The 17,842-nt window shown below is 38.7% G+C and overlaps 1 protein-coding gene across 2 annotated transcripts in view; it reads left to right on the top strand.

The window, feature by feature from the left end:
- Positions 1-15,239, top strand: part of CYBRD1 (cytochrome b reductase 1) — a 35,400-nt gene extending 20,161 nt beyond the window's left edge. The window contains exons 3-5 of one of the 2 annotated variants that reach the window (XM_079924299.1): positions 10,321-10,475; positions 11,179-11,475; positions 14,641-15,239. In XM_079924299.1, coding sequence (XP_079780425.1) covers positions 10,321-10,475; positions 11,179-11,475; positions 14,641-14,644 — 456 coding nt within the window. In that variant the 3' untranslated portion in view covers positions 14,645-15,239. Of the gene's footprint in view, positions 1-10,320; positions 10,476-11,178; positions 11,476-14,640 lie in introns of those variants that run through there. The other variant, XM_079924300.1, reaches the window with a different exon arrangement.
- The last annotated feature ends 2,603 nt before the right edge of the window (positions 15,240-17,842 follow it).

Consider the following 17,842-nt stretch of genomic DNA (forward strand, 5'->3'; position numbering starts at 1 on the left):
TGGTCTGCGGCCAATTCAAATTTTGCTTTTTGGAACTTTCCGGAATTTGTTTTTTTGGAATATTTTTGATCTGTGGTTGGTGGAATTTATGTATGCTGAGCCCGTGGCTATGGAGGGCTGACTGTGTATGTGACAAAAGATATTCAAGTCAGCAGGAACTGCACAAGGAGATATGGGGAATAATCATGTCATGTGTTAAGGGTTAATGTGTTTAATATACAAAACAACTCCTAAAAATTAATAATAAAAAGTCAACCTAATAGAGCAATGAACAAAAGAGTTGAACAGGCAGTTCAAAGAAGAATTAAATCACCAATGAGCATATGATAAAATGTCCAACCTCACTAAGAAGTTAGGGAAATGTAAGTTAAAACAACAATAAAGTAACGTTTTCTCCCGTGAGACTGACAGAACAACAATAGTGATATCCATTGCTATCATAGATGTGAGGTAAGGATGAACTTCTGCCCTGCTGGTGGGAAAGTGAATTGCCACCGAATTAGGGAAGTAGTTTGTTAATATCTATTATTTTTTTAAAAAATATACTTACTCTTACACAACATTGTAAATCAACCTTACTCCAGTAAAAATTTAAAGTATATATATATATATATATATATACCTTTTAACATAGTGATCCCACATTTGGGGAGAGTGGAAATAAAATACTGTCACAAAAGGAGCTCTAAGAAGGATTTTTAGTGTGGCAATGTTTGCAGGAAACGGGAAGCAACCTAAATGTCCATCAACAAGGGAATGGCTAAATAATTTGTGGTAAATCCATGTTGAATATTATACAGCTGTTACAAAGAACGTAACTATGTCTACTGATCAAGAGTGAAATCAGGGACTTTCCTGGTGGCGCAGTTGTTAAGAATCTGCCTGCCAATGCAGGGGACACGGGTTCCATCCCTAGTCCAGGAAGATCGCACATGCCAGGGAGCAACTAAGCCTGTGCACCACAACTACTGAGCCTGCGCTCTAGAGCCTACACTACTGAGCCCACGTGCCACAATTACTGAGGCCCGCAACGCCTAGAGCCTGTGCTCCGCAACAAGAGAAGCCACCTCAATGAGAAGCTCACTCACCACAACTAGAGAAAGACCGTGCGCAGCAACAAAGACCCAATACAGCCAAAAATAAATAGATAAATAAATATTTTTTTAAAAAGGAGGAAAGAAAGGGGGCTAGCAACAAAGCAATACAACCAATACAAGCTGAAAAGTCTTCACCCTTCCTCGTGTTTGTCTATGAATTGCAAAGCATTTTAAGTTGTAGGTATTTTTTCTACTTGTGAGATCTAGCCTCTGGGAGATTTCTAAAAAAATAACAAACCATTGTGTGTATGTAGAAGTTATGAATCATAATAAAGTTAACTCATGATTCCACCATCCAACTTAATTTAGAAAACATAGAACACCTCCTCACCCCCAACTTGATCCCACATCTTTCTACCTATCCCAACCCCTGGAGGTAACCATTCTCCAGAAGTTTTTTTCTCATTCCTGTTTTCCTTTATAATTTTACCACATACTGTAAATTCCCAAACAATATGTTTATTTTTTATTTTTTACTTTTTAAAAAGCAGTATCAAATGTATTCAATTACAACTTTTTTTTTCTTTCTACTGATTCAACTATATTGATTCCTCTAGGTGTAGTTTATTCATTTTTACTTGTTTTTTTTCCTCAAAGAATTTTTTTTTAAAATTAATTTATTTTTGGCTGCTCTGGTTCTTCGTTGCTGTGCGCGGCAAGTAGGGGTTACTCTTTGTCGCGGTGCACAGGCTTCTCATTGCGGTGGCTTCTCTTGTTGTGGAGCACGGGCTCTAGGCGCGCAGGCTTCAGTAGTTGCGGCACCTGGGATCAGTAGTGGTGGCACACGGGCTTAGTTGCTCTGTGGCATGTGGGATCTTCCTGGACCAGGGCTTGAACCCATGTCCCCTGCATTGGCAGGCGGATTCTTAACCACTGTGCCACCAGGGAAGCCCTTCATTTTTACTTTTGTATTCCACTGTATAAATAAGCCATACATTTACTTATCTATTCTCCTGCTATTAGACATTTGGGCAATTTTCAATTGTTTTCTGTTACAAACAATGCTGCACTGAACATTCATATACACATCTCTTGGTCCTCATATGCAAAGGTTTCTCTGGCGGTATACTTAGGACTGCAGTTATATACTCAGTCTAAAAGAGTAACATCAACTTGTTTGCCAAAGTGGATGACCCAAGTGTGTTCCTGCCAGCAGCAAATAAGAGTTCCCATATGGCACATCCTTGCCAGCATGCATCCTCTTCAAACTTAAAATATTGCCGAACTAGTGGGTATAAAAGGGTGTCTTCTTGTGGTTTTATTGTTTATTTCACTGATTGCTTATGGTTCACCTCTAAAAAAATACCTGTTCATGTCTTTTGTCCATTTCAAAAATGAGTTTGTTTTCCTTTTTCTTAAAGATTTATAGGTGTTCTGTGTCAAATTCCTTTTCATTTATATGTATTGCATATATCTTCAAGCTTTTGAAACTTGTATTTTCTCTTTTGTTAGTACTTTTTGACAAATAGGAATTCTCAATTTTTTTCTTTTTTTTTTTTTGCACGGGCCTCTCACTGTTGTGGCCTCTCCCGTTGCAGAGCACAGGCTCCGGACGCACAGGCTCAGCGGCCATGGCTTACAGGCCCAGCCGCTCCGCGGCATGCGGGATCCACCCGGGCCGGGGCACGAACCCGTGTCCCCTGCATCGGCAGGCGGACTCTCAACCACTGCGCCACCAGGGAAGCCCAGGAATTCTCAATTTTAATGAAATGAATTAATCATCTTTTCCTTTAAGATTATTATTTTTTGTTTTGATGCCTTGTGTATGAAATCCTTCCCTACCCTGAGGTCAAAACAAACGAGATTCTCAGGTTCTACTCCAGACCTCCTGGATCAGAAAGTCTGGGTTGGTTGGGGGCGGGGGCGAGCCCAGTAGTATGTGCTTTCATAGGCCCTACAGGTGATTCAGAGGCGCACTGATGTTTGAGAGCAATTGGTCTAAGAGAAAAGCCTACAAATAGCCAAGAGGTTACATTACAGTAATATTATTGGAAACTTTAATTTCTCTTATGTTTTCTAAGAATATTAAAGTTTTGTCTTTAAGTATTTAATTCATTTAGAAGTAACTTAGTTCATGAAGTGATATTGTTATCTAGCTTCATTTTTTTCCATAATGATAAACTCTTTCCCTGGCATCATTTATTGAATCGTCCCTGTCTTTGCCACTTATCTGCACTGCCAGTTTTGTCGTATGTCTTTTCCTCTGTGTCTTAGCCAGTGGAATTGAAGAGTATAGAAGTATTGAAGTATATAGAAGTATTTACGAGGTATAGAATAGAGGTAGAGATAAAAATCTTTGAATTGTTCTTATTTTAAAGAGAATACTTCTAATATTTCACTATTCAGTGCAGATGTTTCACATTTCCTCTAATTCCAGTTTGTGAAACCATTTTGTTTTTCTTTCGAAATCATGAATGGATGTAGAATTTTTTGTGTATGTTGAGATGAATATGGTTTTTCCTCTTTAATTTGTTAATGTAATCAATCACATCATTAGATTTTCTACTATTAAGCTTGGGTGAATTGAAAACATTTTTAATTGTTTCAAGATTCTCTTTTGCCCTCTGAAATATTCAGATTCTTATCTCCGGTTGTTTTATTTGTGTGCTAACTAGGCTTCTCAGAAATGTCATGTCACAACTTTCTGACTTTTGTTTAGCAGGAGAAAATGTGGTCCCTTGGCTTCTTCCTTGCTCAGATCCAGAGAGCTGGTAGTATTTAAGAACACAGGACTTGGACTCAGGAAGACCTCAGTTTGAATCAGTTTCATTCATTTGTAATTTGTGACCTTGGACATGTTATTGAACTTTTTCGGACTTAGTTTGCTCACCTAGAAATTAAGATTTTCATACATCCTTCACAACATCATAAGAACCAAAGACAAATAATGCATGGAAAGGCTCAGCCTAGGGCTTAGCGTACTGGAATGACACAAGTAAGCTGTTGTTATTAGAAGTGTAAGTCTTGTGGTAGGCTCCTTTATGACCTGAAGATGGCATTTTTCATTTCAACTATAGATCATAGACACCTTCATGGTTGAGAATATGCATTTTATGTCATTGAAGTTTTATTCCTAAATCCATCCATTTATTCAACAGAGTTAAATACCTGCTATGCGTCAGATACCTGTCTAAGTTATGGGGCATACATTGTTCCACAAGACACGCATGGGCCCAAAGAGACATGCTCTCTGCCCTCATGAAGCTTACAGGGGAAGACAGGTCATTGAGTATTTGGTAGATTGGGTGGGTATGGAGTGTTCTAGGAGAGCTCTCATATGGTATAGAGAATAAAGGAAGTCAGATCAAGAACTGGAGTCATGAGGTCTGTGGTCAAAGCAGAAAGAGTATTCTATGAATGGAATAGTATATGGGTAAAACTTTGCTTTATTTGAGAAACCAGAAGGAGTTTGAGCTGCCTGGAGTGGGGTATGGAAGATGAATTGGAGGCTGGACAGGGATAAATTTAGGGAGACTAGGTTGAAGATGTTTACAAAGGTTCTGATGAGAAATGATGGTGGCCTGGAGGAGTAGCAATAGCAGTTAGCAAAGCATATGTTCCTAAAGATATTTAGGAGGTAGAATTAATGAGATTTGGAAAGTCAGTGATACAGGGGATGAGAGAGAGTCACTTTCAGGCTTGAAAAAGTGGGGGTGGGATGAGAAAGGGAACATTAGAGGGGGAGGAGAGGGCTTTAGGAGTGCCAGATGCTACTGAGAAGTCAAGGAAAATAAGGTCTAAAAACTCTCCATTGGATTTAGTGATCTGGAAGTCACTGATGACCCTGGAGAGCAGTTTCCTTGGTGGGCAGAAGCCAGATTTCAGTAAATTGAACAGGAAATAGAAGGTGATGTTGACTGAAAGAAAATGCACAACATAAGAGCTGTGAGTTTAAGTTTTATTCAGGGTCTTACTGAGGACTATAGTGTGGGAGACAATCACTCAGTAGCTCTGAGTAAACTGCTCCAAAGAGGCAGTGATTTGGGGCTTGGGAATACATGCAGTCAAGTAACATCTTGGTAAAAGATTACTGCTAGTCCCAAAGAACAGATATCTCAAGTTTATGACTTTAGTGTTTTTCTAATGTATGGGAAGATGCAAGAGTCTGAGCTCATTAGAATTCTTCCTGAGATGTACATCTAACTATCTAAGGGGCCTATTTGTCCAAAGAACAGAGCATCCTGTTTATGTCTTCCTTTCCTCTGTCTGTTGGTCAGTGACTGCAGCAGGTTAATCCTTGTAGAATTGGGTATTGAGCAAAATTCTCTTTTTTCCTCCTTTGTTTACAGTGAGAAAATAGAGACAACTCAATAAAGAGGTTTGGGTAAGAAGGGGAAGCGAAAGAGAGGTTGGTAACTGGTCAGAGACAAGAGTCAAGTCAGGTGCTTGGGTGCTTTCTTTTTTACTTCATTTTGTTGGGAGAAGCTTGGGCATGTTAAAATGCTCACTGGATAGCACCATAGAGAAGGAAAGGTAGTGAATACTGGAGAGATGCAATAATTTATAGCTATGTCTTCAAGAAGTAGGTTGTGGAGACTGCTGGAAAATTGGAGGACACCAACTCCATTGCAACTGAAGAAGGAAAGGAATTGTTCGCTTGGGATGGTTTTTTGGTTTGTTTCGTTTGGTGGCAGAAAAATGAGGCTCTTCTCTGAAGTTGCCTCTGTTTTCCCACGAGGTGGTAGTAGGATCATCTGCCAATAGTGGGGAGGCACACAAGAGAGCCAGAGGTTTGTGTCTGGGAGAAACATGGAGGACCAGTTGATAAATCATACAGTAGGAGGATTGTTGAGCAGCACGGAAGTGCTTATAGCCATGAGCATCATAACCATGAATTTATAGTGATGCTAGTCCCCTTGACTGCATGATTTACTCCAGTGGGACCTAGCGTACCAGGGGTAGTCCTGAAGATGTGAGCCAGGTTGAGGTATTGCCAGGTGGACTTGATGAAAGACAGTGTAGCAAGAAAATGTAGGATATTGACAGGAGACTTCAATTTGAATGTCTGTCATTTCTTTTTACAAAAAACTATGGATGTATTCTAGTTGGTTCTGATTAGGTGTTTTTACCCCTAGAAAATATGCTGTTATGTTTGAAAAACACAACTTGCAAATAACCTAAGACAGAGCTTCTCAAAGAGTGGTCCCTAGGACAGCAGCATTAGCATTACCAGGGAAGTTAGAAATAGATTCTTAGGCTCCACTCCAGACCTACTGAGTCAGAAACTCTCGGGATGTGGCCCAGAAATATGTGCTTTAAATGAAGGAATGAGTGAATATAGTTATCCTTCAGTAACCGCGAGGGATTGGTTCCAGGACCCCCATGGATACCAAAATCTGTGGATGCTCAAGTCCCTTATATAAAATGGTGTAGGGACTTCCCTGGTGGCACAGTGGTTGAGAATCCGCCTGCCAGTGCAGGGGACACGGGTTCAAGCCCTGGTCCAGGAAGATCCCACATGCTGTGGAACAACTAAGCCCATGCGCCACAACTGCTGAGCCTGCACTCTAGAGACCGTGTGCCACAACTACTGAAGCCCACGCACCTAGAGCCTGTGCTCTGTAGCAAGAGAAGCCACCACAATGAGACGCCTGCATACCGCAACGAAGAGTAGCCCCCGCTCGCCACAACTAGAGAAAGCCCGTGCGCAGCAACGAAGACCCAATGCAGCCAAAAATAAATAAATAAATTTATATTAAAAAAAAAATGGTGTAGTATTTGCATATAACCCATGCATATCCTCCTGTATACTTTAAATCATCTCTAGGTTACTTGTAATACCTAATACAATGTAAATGCTATGTAAAAAATTGCCTGGCAAATTCAAATTTTGCTTTTTGGAACTTTCTGGAAATTAAAAAAAATATTTTCCATCAGGGCTTCCCTGGTGGCGCAGTGGTTGAGAGTCTGCCTGCCGATGCGGGGGACACGGGTTCGTGCCCCGGTGCGGGAGGATCCCACATGCCGCGGAGCGGCTGGGCCAGTGAGCCATGGCCGCTGGGCCTTTGCGTCTGGAGCCTGTGCTCCGCGATGGGAGAGGCCGCGGCAGTGAGAAGCCCGCCTACCAAAAAAAAAAAAAAATTTTCCATCAGCAGTTGGTTGAATCTCTGCTGGCTATATATACAATAGCAGAAAAATGAAGAGGAGCTGGGAGGAGCCTCCATATAATAATCTGTAAATCACTTGATTCACATTAAATCCACCTGTACCCTTAAAGAAAAGCAAATCAAACCTAACACAAAAGCTAGCTAAGCAGATGTTTCCTCGTCTCATTAATGACTTTTGCAAATAAAAGCTTTTATTATGTCTAAAAGTTTACACATATCTTTTTTTTAAAAACTCATCTGTTTCATAAAGTGAGATAAAACTGGCATAGTAAAATACATTTGTATCTTTAAAGGACAATAATAATCAACTGAGAAAAGCCCAGATATCTAACACAGGAACTTTAAAAGTAAACTTTCATTGTATATTTCTAATTATAAAAGTAACATACATTTATTTAAAATTTTATAAAATCAGAAAAATCCTCAAATCACTGATAATGCCATAATCTAGAGATATCATTATATTTTGGTTTATTTCCTTTAGGCTCTTATTATGCCCATGAATATATAGTTAAGAAAAAAATTTAAGCATAATTAGAATCATACTACATCTTCACTTTCATATCTAAATAATAACTTTTTAAATGAGATTTTACTCTTCTTTAGCTCTCCTAAGAACTCCATAGTGGTGAAGAGCAGTTTTCTGTAGATGATGGTTCCTAAACTCTGGAGCACTTCGTTTGCACTTAATAAGTGTTTGTAGACTGAAGGTAGCAGTCTACTGCCTTCACTTTTAGGGATTTTCCAGAATGCACTTAACTCATATCTCTGAAATAACTTGAGCGAATCAAAAGCAGTGGTCTTCAGACTGCAACATGTAGCAAGAATCACCCTGGCATTCCATCAAAATGCAGATTCCTAAACACTACTTCCAGAAATTCTGATTTAGCAGATTTGGATGTGGCACAGGGATCTCTTTAAATAAACACCTTAAGAGTTTCTGATACAGGTCTTCTATGAACAACATTTCAAGAAACACTGACTTAAAGGAACTTAAGGATTTTGTAATATTCAGTCCACTAGGATTTAAGTTGCCCTATTACTTGTAAGATAGTAAGGCTAAGATGGTTAAAAGGAAATAGAGAATGATTAATATAAATTTTAACTTTTTATAAGCTATTATACATTTGCATAATTTGGAACCCTTTTAATCAAAGTTAAGTGTTCTGTAATTTTTTCCTTTCCTTTTAAAAGTAATTTTCTGTTGTTGAAAAAAAAATGTTTTCATGGGGAAAGTAAGATTTAGGAGAGTTAAATCGTCCTGGGGTCCTGTATGCAAATTTCTGGTGTCCCATCTACTTAGATCATTAAGCTTTATGGGATTACAAGAGACACACATGATAAATCCTGAAAGAAATAAGAGAAAACAGTAAGAATCATTCAAAACAATAAGAATCTTAGGAATAGAAAGGCAGGATAACAGGAATATGGAAAAATATATATATTTACATGGATAAGTCACAGAAAAGATATGGTGACTTACTCGTAGAAATGTATTTGTGCTAAATCCTTGACAGTCACTCACCTGAGCCCCATTTTTGTATAGAAAGCACAACCTGTACATCAGGATGCTTACCCTTGGATACTAAAAGAATCACTAAAGATCACTGAAGGAGAATTAGGAACACTGAACCACCAAGGGGGACTCTCTGAACCATTTCTAATATACTCAGGCATCTGTGGTATTAATGGACAATAAAATATGCAAAGCAGCCTATTGCATGCATTTTCAGTTACTTTCCATTCATTACTGTTGCCTTTACTCTGATTCTAAATGTGTTTTAGGGCATCACACCCCTTCTGCCTTCATTCCTCTCTGTCCCCCGTTAGTCCTTTGATATCAATCAGGAAAAATGAACAGTGACGCTAGTGTTTCTCCTCATTCTCATAGTTGTTTTGTTAGAGTGGTAGATACCAAAGAGATACCTGAAAAAGAAGTCTCTTTAAACTCAGTAACTCAATGGTCACTGAGTCATCTTTATTTTCTGGAGGAGAAGAGATTACTTAATGGGCAGGGGTCTGGGGCAACAAAACAAAACTGTGAAAGCATTAACAGACTTTAGTTTATGTAATAATCTTGTTGTCTTCTCTGCAGAGAAGTATCCCACTAGGGATTTAATTATCAAGGAAATGGAGAGAATTTTCTGCAGAACTCATTTCTTCCTCATAAAACAAAATTGCCAGGTTTTTTCCACATAGTTTTTTAGGTTGAACTGAATAAATGTGTTCTATTGTATTTGGATTTAGTGACTTAAAAATCTTTTCCTTCCCTTCCTACTTGGCAACCTTAAGGAAATTGATAAAAAGCAAATAAGTATCAGAATGTTCACTGTAGCCTTGTTAATGATAGCAAAAAACTAGAAACAGAAATGTCCATTAATAGGGAACTGAATAATTTGTTACAGTCTTAGAATGTCAGCCATTAAAAAGAATAAACTAGATACATGCATCGATATGAAAAGATCTCCAAGATACACTATTCAGGGAAAAAAGCAATATGCAGAACAAATATGTATAGTAAAATCCCACTTGTACTTTAAAAAACTGTCCCCCTCTCTCTTTTTTAAAAAATTTTATTGAAATATAGTTGATTCACAATGTGTTAGTTTCAGGTGTACAGCAAGGTGATTCCGTTTTTTATATATATATATGTATGTATATGTACACACACACTGTATATATATACACATACACACACATATATATATTCTTTTTTAGATTCTTTTCCATTATAGGTTATTACAAGGTGTTGAGTATAGTTCCCTGTGCTATACAGTAGGTCCTTGTTGTTTATCTGTGCTGTTTATACAGTAGTGTGTATATTTTAGTCCCAACCTCCTATTTCATCCCTTTGGTAACCATAAGTTTGTTTTCTATGTCTGACTTACTCTCTCTTTAAACACACATGTGTGCACACACACACGCTTGTTTAGTCATAGAAATTTTCTGGAAGGATACTCGAGAAAGTGAGTGGAACTGGAATGGGGAAACTTCATTTTATGCCCTTGGTTCTATATGAAATGTTTTCTCATTTTGTACATATTGCTTCTATAATAATTTTAAAATTAGTTAAAACTTACAATTAATTGATAACTTTTGTACTTTTTGATGTTTAGCTTCTCCTAGGTTTTTTTGTCTTTCTGCTTCCTTGGGCTCCACTTTCTCTCCGAGCACTTCTCATGCCCATACATGTTTATTCTGGACTTCTCGTCTTTGGAACAGTGATTGCAACAGTACTTATGGGAGTGACGGAGAAACTGATTTTTGCCCTGTAAGTTGCATAGTTTTCCTAATTGCAATTCTTAAGCTACAAAATGTTAAATACTTGTTCATTGGACAAATATAAATGTAACAAAAATTTTTAAATGTTGAAAATAGAAAATTTAAATATTTTAGAAATGTATTATATTATACATGTGATATAACATTAATAATGCTTGGAAGAAAAGCCAAACAGTCCAACAAATTGCACTACTCTTACAAAACAACTATTGAAGTTATGCATGCCCTTTCAATCGTTTTGATGTGTATGTTTTTATATTAACTGTAATTATGATATACCTACATTTTTGTATCATTTTTTAAATTTTAAGTGATGCAGGTGTTTTAGATGCTATATTATTTTCATACTTATGATTTTTAACAATTTCATACTAATCCATTGAGTGAATTATAGCATATCTTAAATTTCTTCTTAATGTCAAGCTTTAAGGGAATTTACATTGAAGCTGTACCAGTGTGCATTTTGAGCAGATAAATTCAAGACTGTTTGGCATGTTGCTGTATCACCCTAATTTTTTTAAATTTAATTTTATTTTTTTATACAGCAGTTTCTTATTAGTTACGTATTTTATACATATTAGTGTATATATGTCAATCCCAATCTCCCAATTCATCCTCCCCCTCCCTCCCAGCTTTCCCCCCTTGGTGTATCACCCTATTTGTAATTGGACACACTCTCTCCTTTTTTGCAGGAAAAATCCTGCATACAGTACATTCCCACCAGAAGGTGTTTTCACAAATACCCTCGGCCTTCTGATTCTGGTGTTTGGGGCGCTCATTTTTTGGATAGTCACCAGACCACAATGGAAACGTCCTAAAGAACCAAATTCTGTCCTTCTTCAGCCAAACGGAGGCGCTCCAGAGGGAATGGAAGGTTCCATGGCAATGAACTTTGGCAATATGGACAAATCAGATTCAGAGTTAAACAGTGAAGCAGCAGCAAGGAAAAGAAACATCACCCTTGATGAGGCTGGACAGAGATCCACCATGTAAAATGGGCTAGAGATGTAGCCATATAACTTCCATTAGTTCTACAGTTTAGCTTCTCTTATTTAGCCGTAAGATGATTGAGCTCCACAGACTCAATATTTATTCTAATCGTAAAGTAGGATTTCTTGAAAGCATTTGTATTGGTTGAGGCCTATGAACTTACCTGAATTGGAAGGGAGATGATCAATGTAAATAACAGCAGGTGTAAACTGTGGTTAATTACCTTGTTCTTGAGGACCAAAGCATTTAGCACAGTGCCTTGCATAGAACAGATGATCAAAATGTATCTGTTAAACTGGCAGCTTCCCTGGCCTCTTGTCATGCAGTCATTTTCTGTTAATTCTGGGAGTCCAGTTGTAAAGTTTTGGAATCAGATCATGCATATGTGGGACAGGGTTAATGCTACACAGATGTCATGACTAGAGCACAGAAAAAAATTTAGGAAAGTAACTGGTTCCCTTTTCCCTGTGCCTACCCTTTGCTCCCTCCCCAGCTGGTTTATCCTTAGATTGGCCCTGGAGACCAGGGTTTGTATTAGGGCATTTTGGAGCAGTGATAGGACTGTAGGTAGCTGAAGATCTTGCCTGGTCGGACCTGGAAGTTTTTCCAAAACTGACTTAATCCCAAGGCTTCCTTGGGTTTGGTATACTTTATGATCCAGATTCTAAACTTAATTAGGATGAGAATATGCCTGAATGCTTAAGCAGTATAAACTACTCCACAAACCTTAAAGAGCACTTTTCCCCAAGTTTCTGGGTTTTTTAAACATGGAACTTACTAAGTGTCAGACACTATTCTAAGCACTTTATAAATCTTAGCTAATTCAACCCCCAGACAAAACTTTTGCGGTAGGCACCATTAAAAGCTCCATTTTACAGATGAGAGATCTGAGGCTTGGAGAGGTTAGTAACTTGCCCAAGGTCACACATCTCATAAGTGGTGAAACTGAGATTCAAAACCTTGGCACCTCAGTTCAGTCCATGATCCTAACCACCTCACTATGCTGTTTTTTCTGTTACATGCTAATTTATACCTGTTTTGACCCACCCGTGGATAAACTTCATTTGGTGGAATGCAGTAGAGTTGTTAAAATTTACCTTCTGGCTCTGTTTCCAAGGCAGATTTCCCAAATAACCAAGGAGAAAGGCCTACCCTTACCTGGAAATTCATCATGGGCACCCTGCCACGGGCAACAAGCCATGGCTTACCTTGATGCCCCTTTGATCTTAAATCTGTCTTGGTAGCAAAGAAAGGTTTAGGCAACAATATCGCTGCTGAACAGCTTTGGGTTTGGAGATAGGAGAGATGGACTTCATGGTCTGCCCTTCCCCGGGGGCAAAAGCTAGGGTCCCTCCTGATTTGGGTGGAATTTTCGGGGACATCTTGTGCTTTGGTTCTCAGTAGCGAATTAAGACTCAGAGATGACAGTTTTCATGCATGAGGCCTCTGTCTAGGCTCTGGGCTGACTTAAATTAAAACCTAGAGTGGCGCCTATGCTGAAATGTTGCTTTTCATTTGGGATTGATTTTTGGTTTCCCTGCAATTTTAAACCATACAGTTTACACCAACTAAACTTAACATTTTTGGTGCTTAGTGAATTTCCTTTTAGGGTAACTGGTAATTACTTCCATAGACTGAGTACAAACTATATTCCATCACATCCCTGAAGCTTCACAATATCCATTCAAGAGTCCCTCACCAAAACACTGTTTTCTTAATTGTTTCCAAAATTGGCAATAGTGTCGTAAGAATCCCTAGTGCCCAGCCCAATGCCTGGCACGTAGTAGACACATAAATTCAGTATACGTAGAGCATGCTACAGTTAGGGTGCTAAGTGGAAGGAATAATTGCATTGTCACACACAAACATATTTTGGTGAATGGATATTTCATTACATAGAGGTGCACAAAATTCCAGGGCTTTTTAGGGGGAAGGGGATAGTGGCAGCCCCAAGGATTGAAGCTGCCATTCCATTTCATATAGGCCAAGAAAGAGGTTATTAGTTAAAAGTTAATTATGGATTTGGCACTAGACTATTCTGCTCCATTGAGAAGTATCTGAACACCCCTCATCTCAGCCCTTTATTTTATCCCTCTTGTGGGCTAATGTGAGGGTAATCTTACAGATATTATAGGAACTTCTTCTCTTTCTTTCTCAACCTTTATGAAAACAATGCATAGTCAAATATATCTAGAAAACCTTTCTGTTTGAGACTCTTCTTTTAATGGGCTTTTTATTCTAATGATAATTGTACCTTTATCTTTCAAAAGCTGGTTTGTCCTGCCTAAAGCATCTCCCCCCAAAATTTCTCTTTAAAAAGCCCACAAAAAGAACAGGGGAGAAGAAAGCCTTAGGTATCGGTTCTAAAACAGTGATTGAAATCTTCCCAAATAATTATAGCTTATATCACCTGCAGAGATAGTCTGGCTTGGCTTACCCCATAATCTAATTTCAGAAAAAAAACGCTTTAACATTCATCTAAATCAACACTAAAGCCTTTTGTCTCAAAGGGTTTATTGAGAAACTCAGATGAATATACTTTTTGAGTTAATGTTATCAAAAGTGTACAGCTTCCTGTGCACCTTGTGTCAAACTGAATCCACCCTCCAAATCACCTTCTTCCCTTTCCTCTCGTGGTTTCATTTAAGCTGTGTGCGTTGGAAACAGCATCTCAGAGCTTACGATCAAATGACAAAAAAGGTAATTGTACTTTTTAAGGAATACTGACAAGTGGTTTCTGTTTTCTAAAGCAGGGGTCCCCAACCCCTGGGCCGAGGACCAGTACCAGTCCACAGCCTGTTAGGAACTGGGCTGCACGGCAGGAGGTGAGCGGCAGGCGAGTGAGCGAGCGAAGCGTAATCTGCCACTCCCCATCGCTCCCCATCGCTTGCATTACTGCCTGAATCATCACCCCCCCACTTCCATGTAAAAATTGTCTTCCACAAAATCGGCCCCTGGTGCCAAAAAGGTTGGGGACTGCTTTTCTAAAGGACAAAAATTAAGAGGATGCCTTGTTTTTAATTAGGCTCTTTTCCCTGCTGAGTTGGAAATTCCAGTGCAATACCGGTTGACTACAACTGCCAAATCTGAAAGCCCAAAGTAAAGTTTTTTGCTAATTTTATTGCAACATGATGGAATTTTTATCTTTGTATGTCCTTTTTTAGGTAACTCTGACAGAAAGCTGTAACTGCTATGTCTTAGAGCTACACATAGGAAAGTAGAAGAAAAACTATTCTTTATCCCCTACAAGGTACCTGAAAACTTTATGTGGAAAAGATTTCTATGTTTAAATTTGCCTTTTTATCTCAACACATTTATGGAAAAATATTAAATAGCCTGAATATTTTATAATTTTGTAGAAAAAAATGCATCTATTTTTTCTTGACTTTGTTTTTATATAGTAATAAAAGTTATTTTGGAAGCTATTTGTGTATGTTACAATTTGTCCAGACAAGAAGTTGAAGAAGTTGTAGTCATTGTTCTTTTTTTTTTTTCGTCCACACCACATGGCATGTGGGATCTTAGTTCCCTGACCAGGGATTGAACCCATGCCCCCTGCATTGGAAGCACAGAGTCTTACCACTGGACTGCCAGGGAAGTCCCTGTAGGTGTTGCTCTGAAAGTCTCTTTCCCAGGTTTTTTTGTTTGTTTTTCAATGGGGAAAATATTTTTTAAAAGTTTGCTTATTGAAAACGCTGTCAGATTTCTCTATAAATTGTACTCTGAGTACCATACCTTTTACATTGCTAAAAGGATCAGAGGACTGTTTCAAAACTGTCATGGTGTCCTCCATAGAGGATCTGAGCTGGAACTATACTCTATAGTGTGGAAGGGAGCCAAGATGTAAGCAATCAAAGCAGACGCAGTTTAAGTTGGGAAAAAACCTATTAAAAGTGCTGGTTATTACAGAATTCTGTGTTCATAGTAATGTATCCTTGAGAAAATACATAATTCATAATGGATGAATTGTTGGATTTTTTTTCCAAATAAAAAAGGATAATTAGCATCTAAGTAGTGCCAATACCCATTGAATCTTAATTTAACTGTTCATTTAGTCTTTTTAAAATAATTAATTAATTTATTTGGCTGCATTGGGTCTTAGTTGTGGCATGCGGAATCTTTCATTGCAGTGTGGGCGTCTCTCTAGTTGTGGCTTGCAGGCACTAGAGTGTGCGAGCTCAGTAGTTGCAGCACACGGGCTTAGTTGCCCCGTTGCAAGTGGGATCTTAGTTCCCAGACCAGGGATGGAACCTGCATCCCCTGCATTGGAAGGCGGATTCTTAACCACTGGACCACCAGGGATGTCCCTCATTTAGTCTTTTTTTCACCTACTTTTTGCCACCTGGGAAATGTTAATGGTATTTTATGATGTGTAGGTATAATCACACCATAATAGTATATGTCCTGTTATGCAATAGAGCCATGATATTGTGTGAATTGAATTTGTATAAGTTACATCATGTTTTGTCACTGATTTATATTATTAATTTCAGGGGTACTATTTCATTTCAGATTGATATTAATTGGCAAGTACTTTTGACACTTTTTAAATGTATGGCTCAAGCACATTGTCATATAATTTTACATATATCAGCTCATTCAGTTCAATTTGCAGTTGTGCTAGACATGTAATAGTGCCCACCATGCCCCGATCCCTCCAGGCAGCTCCATTTTACTGACTACATATTACCTGCATTTCCTCAGTCACAGCTAATTGGATGAGGCGGGGACAGAACACGTTGCCCACATGCAGCCTCTCCGTAGCTGGCCAACACACGATGGAGTGGCCTGTCATGAAATGGGAATGTCCTCTTTCATTTCATTCCAGATTGAGGAATAAGCATTTCAGAGGATTTTGGTTTTCTCTCTTCTAGGAACTTGAACTGGGAAATATTTCAAGAATAAGTCAGTGAGAATGGAAGCTAAATGAATGCCTAGAGACAGGAGCCATAAGGGATCAGGAAAAAGTCTCTAAAGAGCCAGATGGATTTTGTGGACCACACAGTTTCTGTTGCAACTACTCAACTGTGCCATTGTAGCCAGTAGAGACCACAGACAATAGTGAATGAATATGACTGTGATCCAATAAAGCTTTATTTACTTATTTACTTATTACTTATTTTGTATTTACTTACCAAAAAGATTTATTTATTTATGCAGGTCATATTGGACCCATAGGCCCAAAGTTTGCCAATCCCTGGTCTAGATCATGAGGTAGGGCCATGATATTTCGTGGCAGGCTGAAATGATGAGAAATCAAGAACAATGTGGTAAAGAGACAATGCTGATGGTAGAGAGGAAGAATTGATAGTAGATGACAGGAAACACAAGTAGACAGTGGAGGAGTCTTAGGGAGATGGCCAACTCAAATAAATTAATGGTAGGTACTAGAGTGAAGATCCACAAACTCTTACTGAACTCACAACTTCTGTTTTCTTTTCTCGGAGTTGAGCCATTATGCTATTGAGGAAGGTTAGACTAGACCACCTGAAGGCTACCCAAAGAGAGACCTTGGAGGGTGAGAAGTCATCTTGGATGTTCAAGCTTCAGATGAGCTCAGATGCATGAGAGATTCCAGGTGAGATCAACAGAACTACCCAGGTGAGCTCCAGTCAACCCACAAAATCATGAGAAACAACAAATTGTCCTCATTTTAAGCCACTATGTTTTGGGGTGGTTTGTTACAGATCAATGGATGTGAAACACCATTCTTATTTTAAAAAGCTAAATGGGTGTAAACTAAATTTAAATAGGAAGTGTTTTCCAGAGTACGTTCTGCAGGGCTTATTACATTCTCCTTAGGGGTTTTGTTTATTTTGTTTTGTTGAAAAAAGAAGCTTGGGAAACAGAGTTAAACAAACAAACATATTTCTCTAATGTAAGACTTTGCAGACTTTCCCTCAACATTTATTATGAACATTGTTTTGCGGGGGCAGGCAAGCCAACATTTATTGTGTTTTTTTTGTTGTTGTTGTTGTTGTTTTTTGCAGTATGCGGGCCTCTCACTGTTGTGGCCTCTCCCGTTGCGGAGCACAGGCTCCGGACACACAGACTCAGTGGCCATGGCTCACGGGCCCAGCCGCTCCGTGGCATGTGGGATCCTTCCGGACCGGGGCACGAACCCGTGTCCCCTGCATCGGCAGGCGGACTCTCAACCACTGCGCCACTGTTGTTGTTTTTAATTGAAGTATAGTTTATTTACAACGTTGTGTTAGTATCTGGTGTACAGCAGTGATTCAGTTATTCATATATATATCACGGGATGTTGAATATAGTTCCATGTGCTATAAAATAGGACCTTGTTGTTCAACATTTTCAAACATACAGAGAAGTTGAAGAATTACAGAGTGAACAACATTCACATAC

Source organism: Stenella coeruleoalba (assembly GCF_951394435.1).
Source record: "Stenella coeruleoalba genome assembly, chromosome: 6".
NCBI classification, from domain to species: Eukaryota; Metazoa; Chordata; class Mammalia; order Artiodactyla; family Delphinidae; genus Stenella; species Stenella coeruleoalba.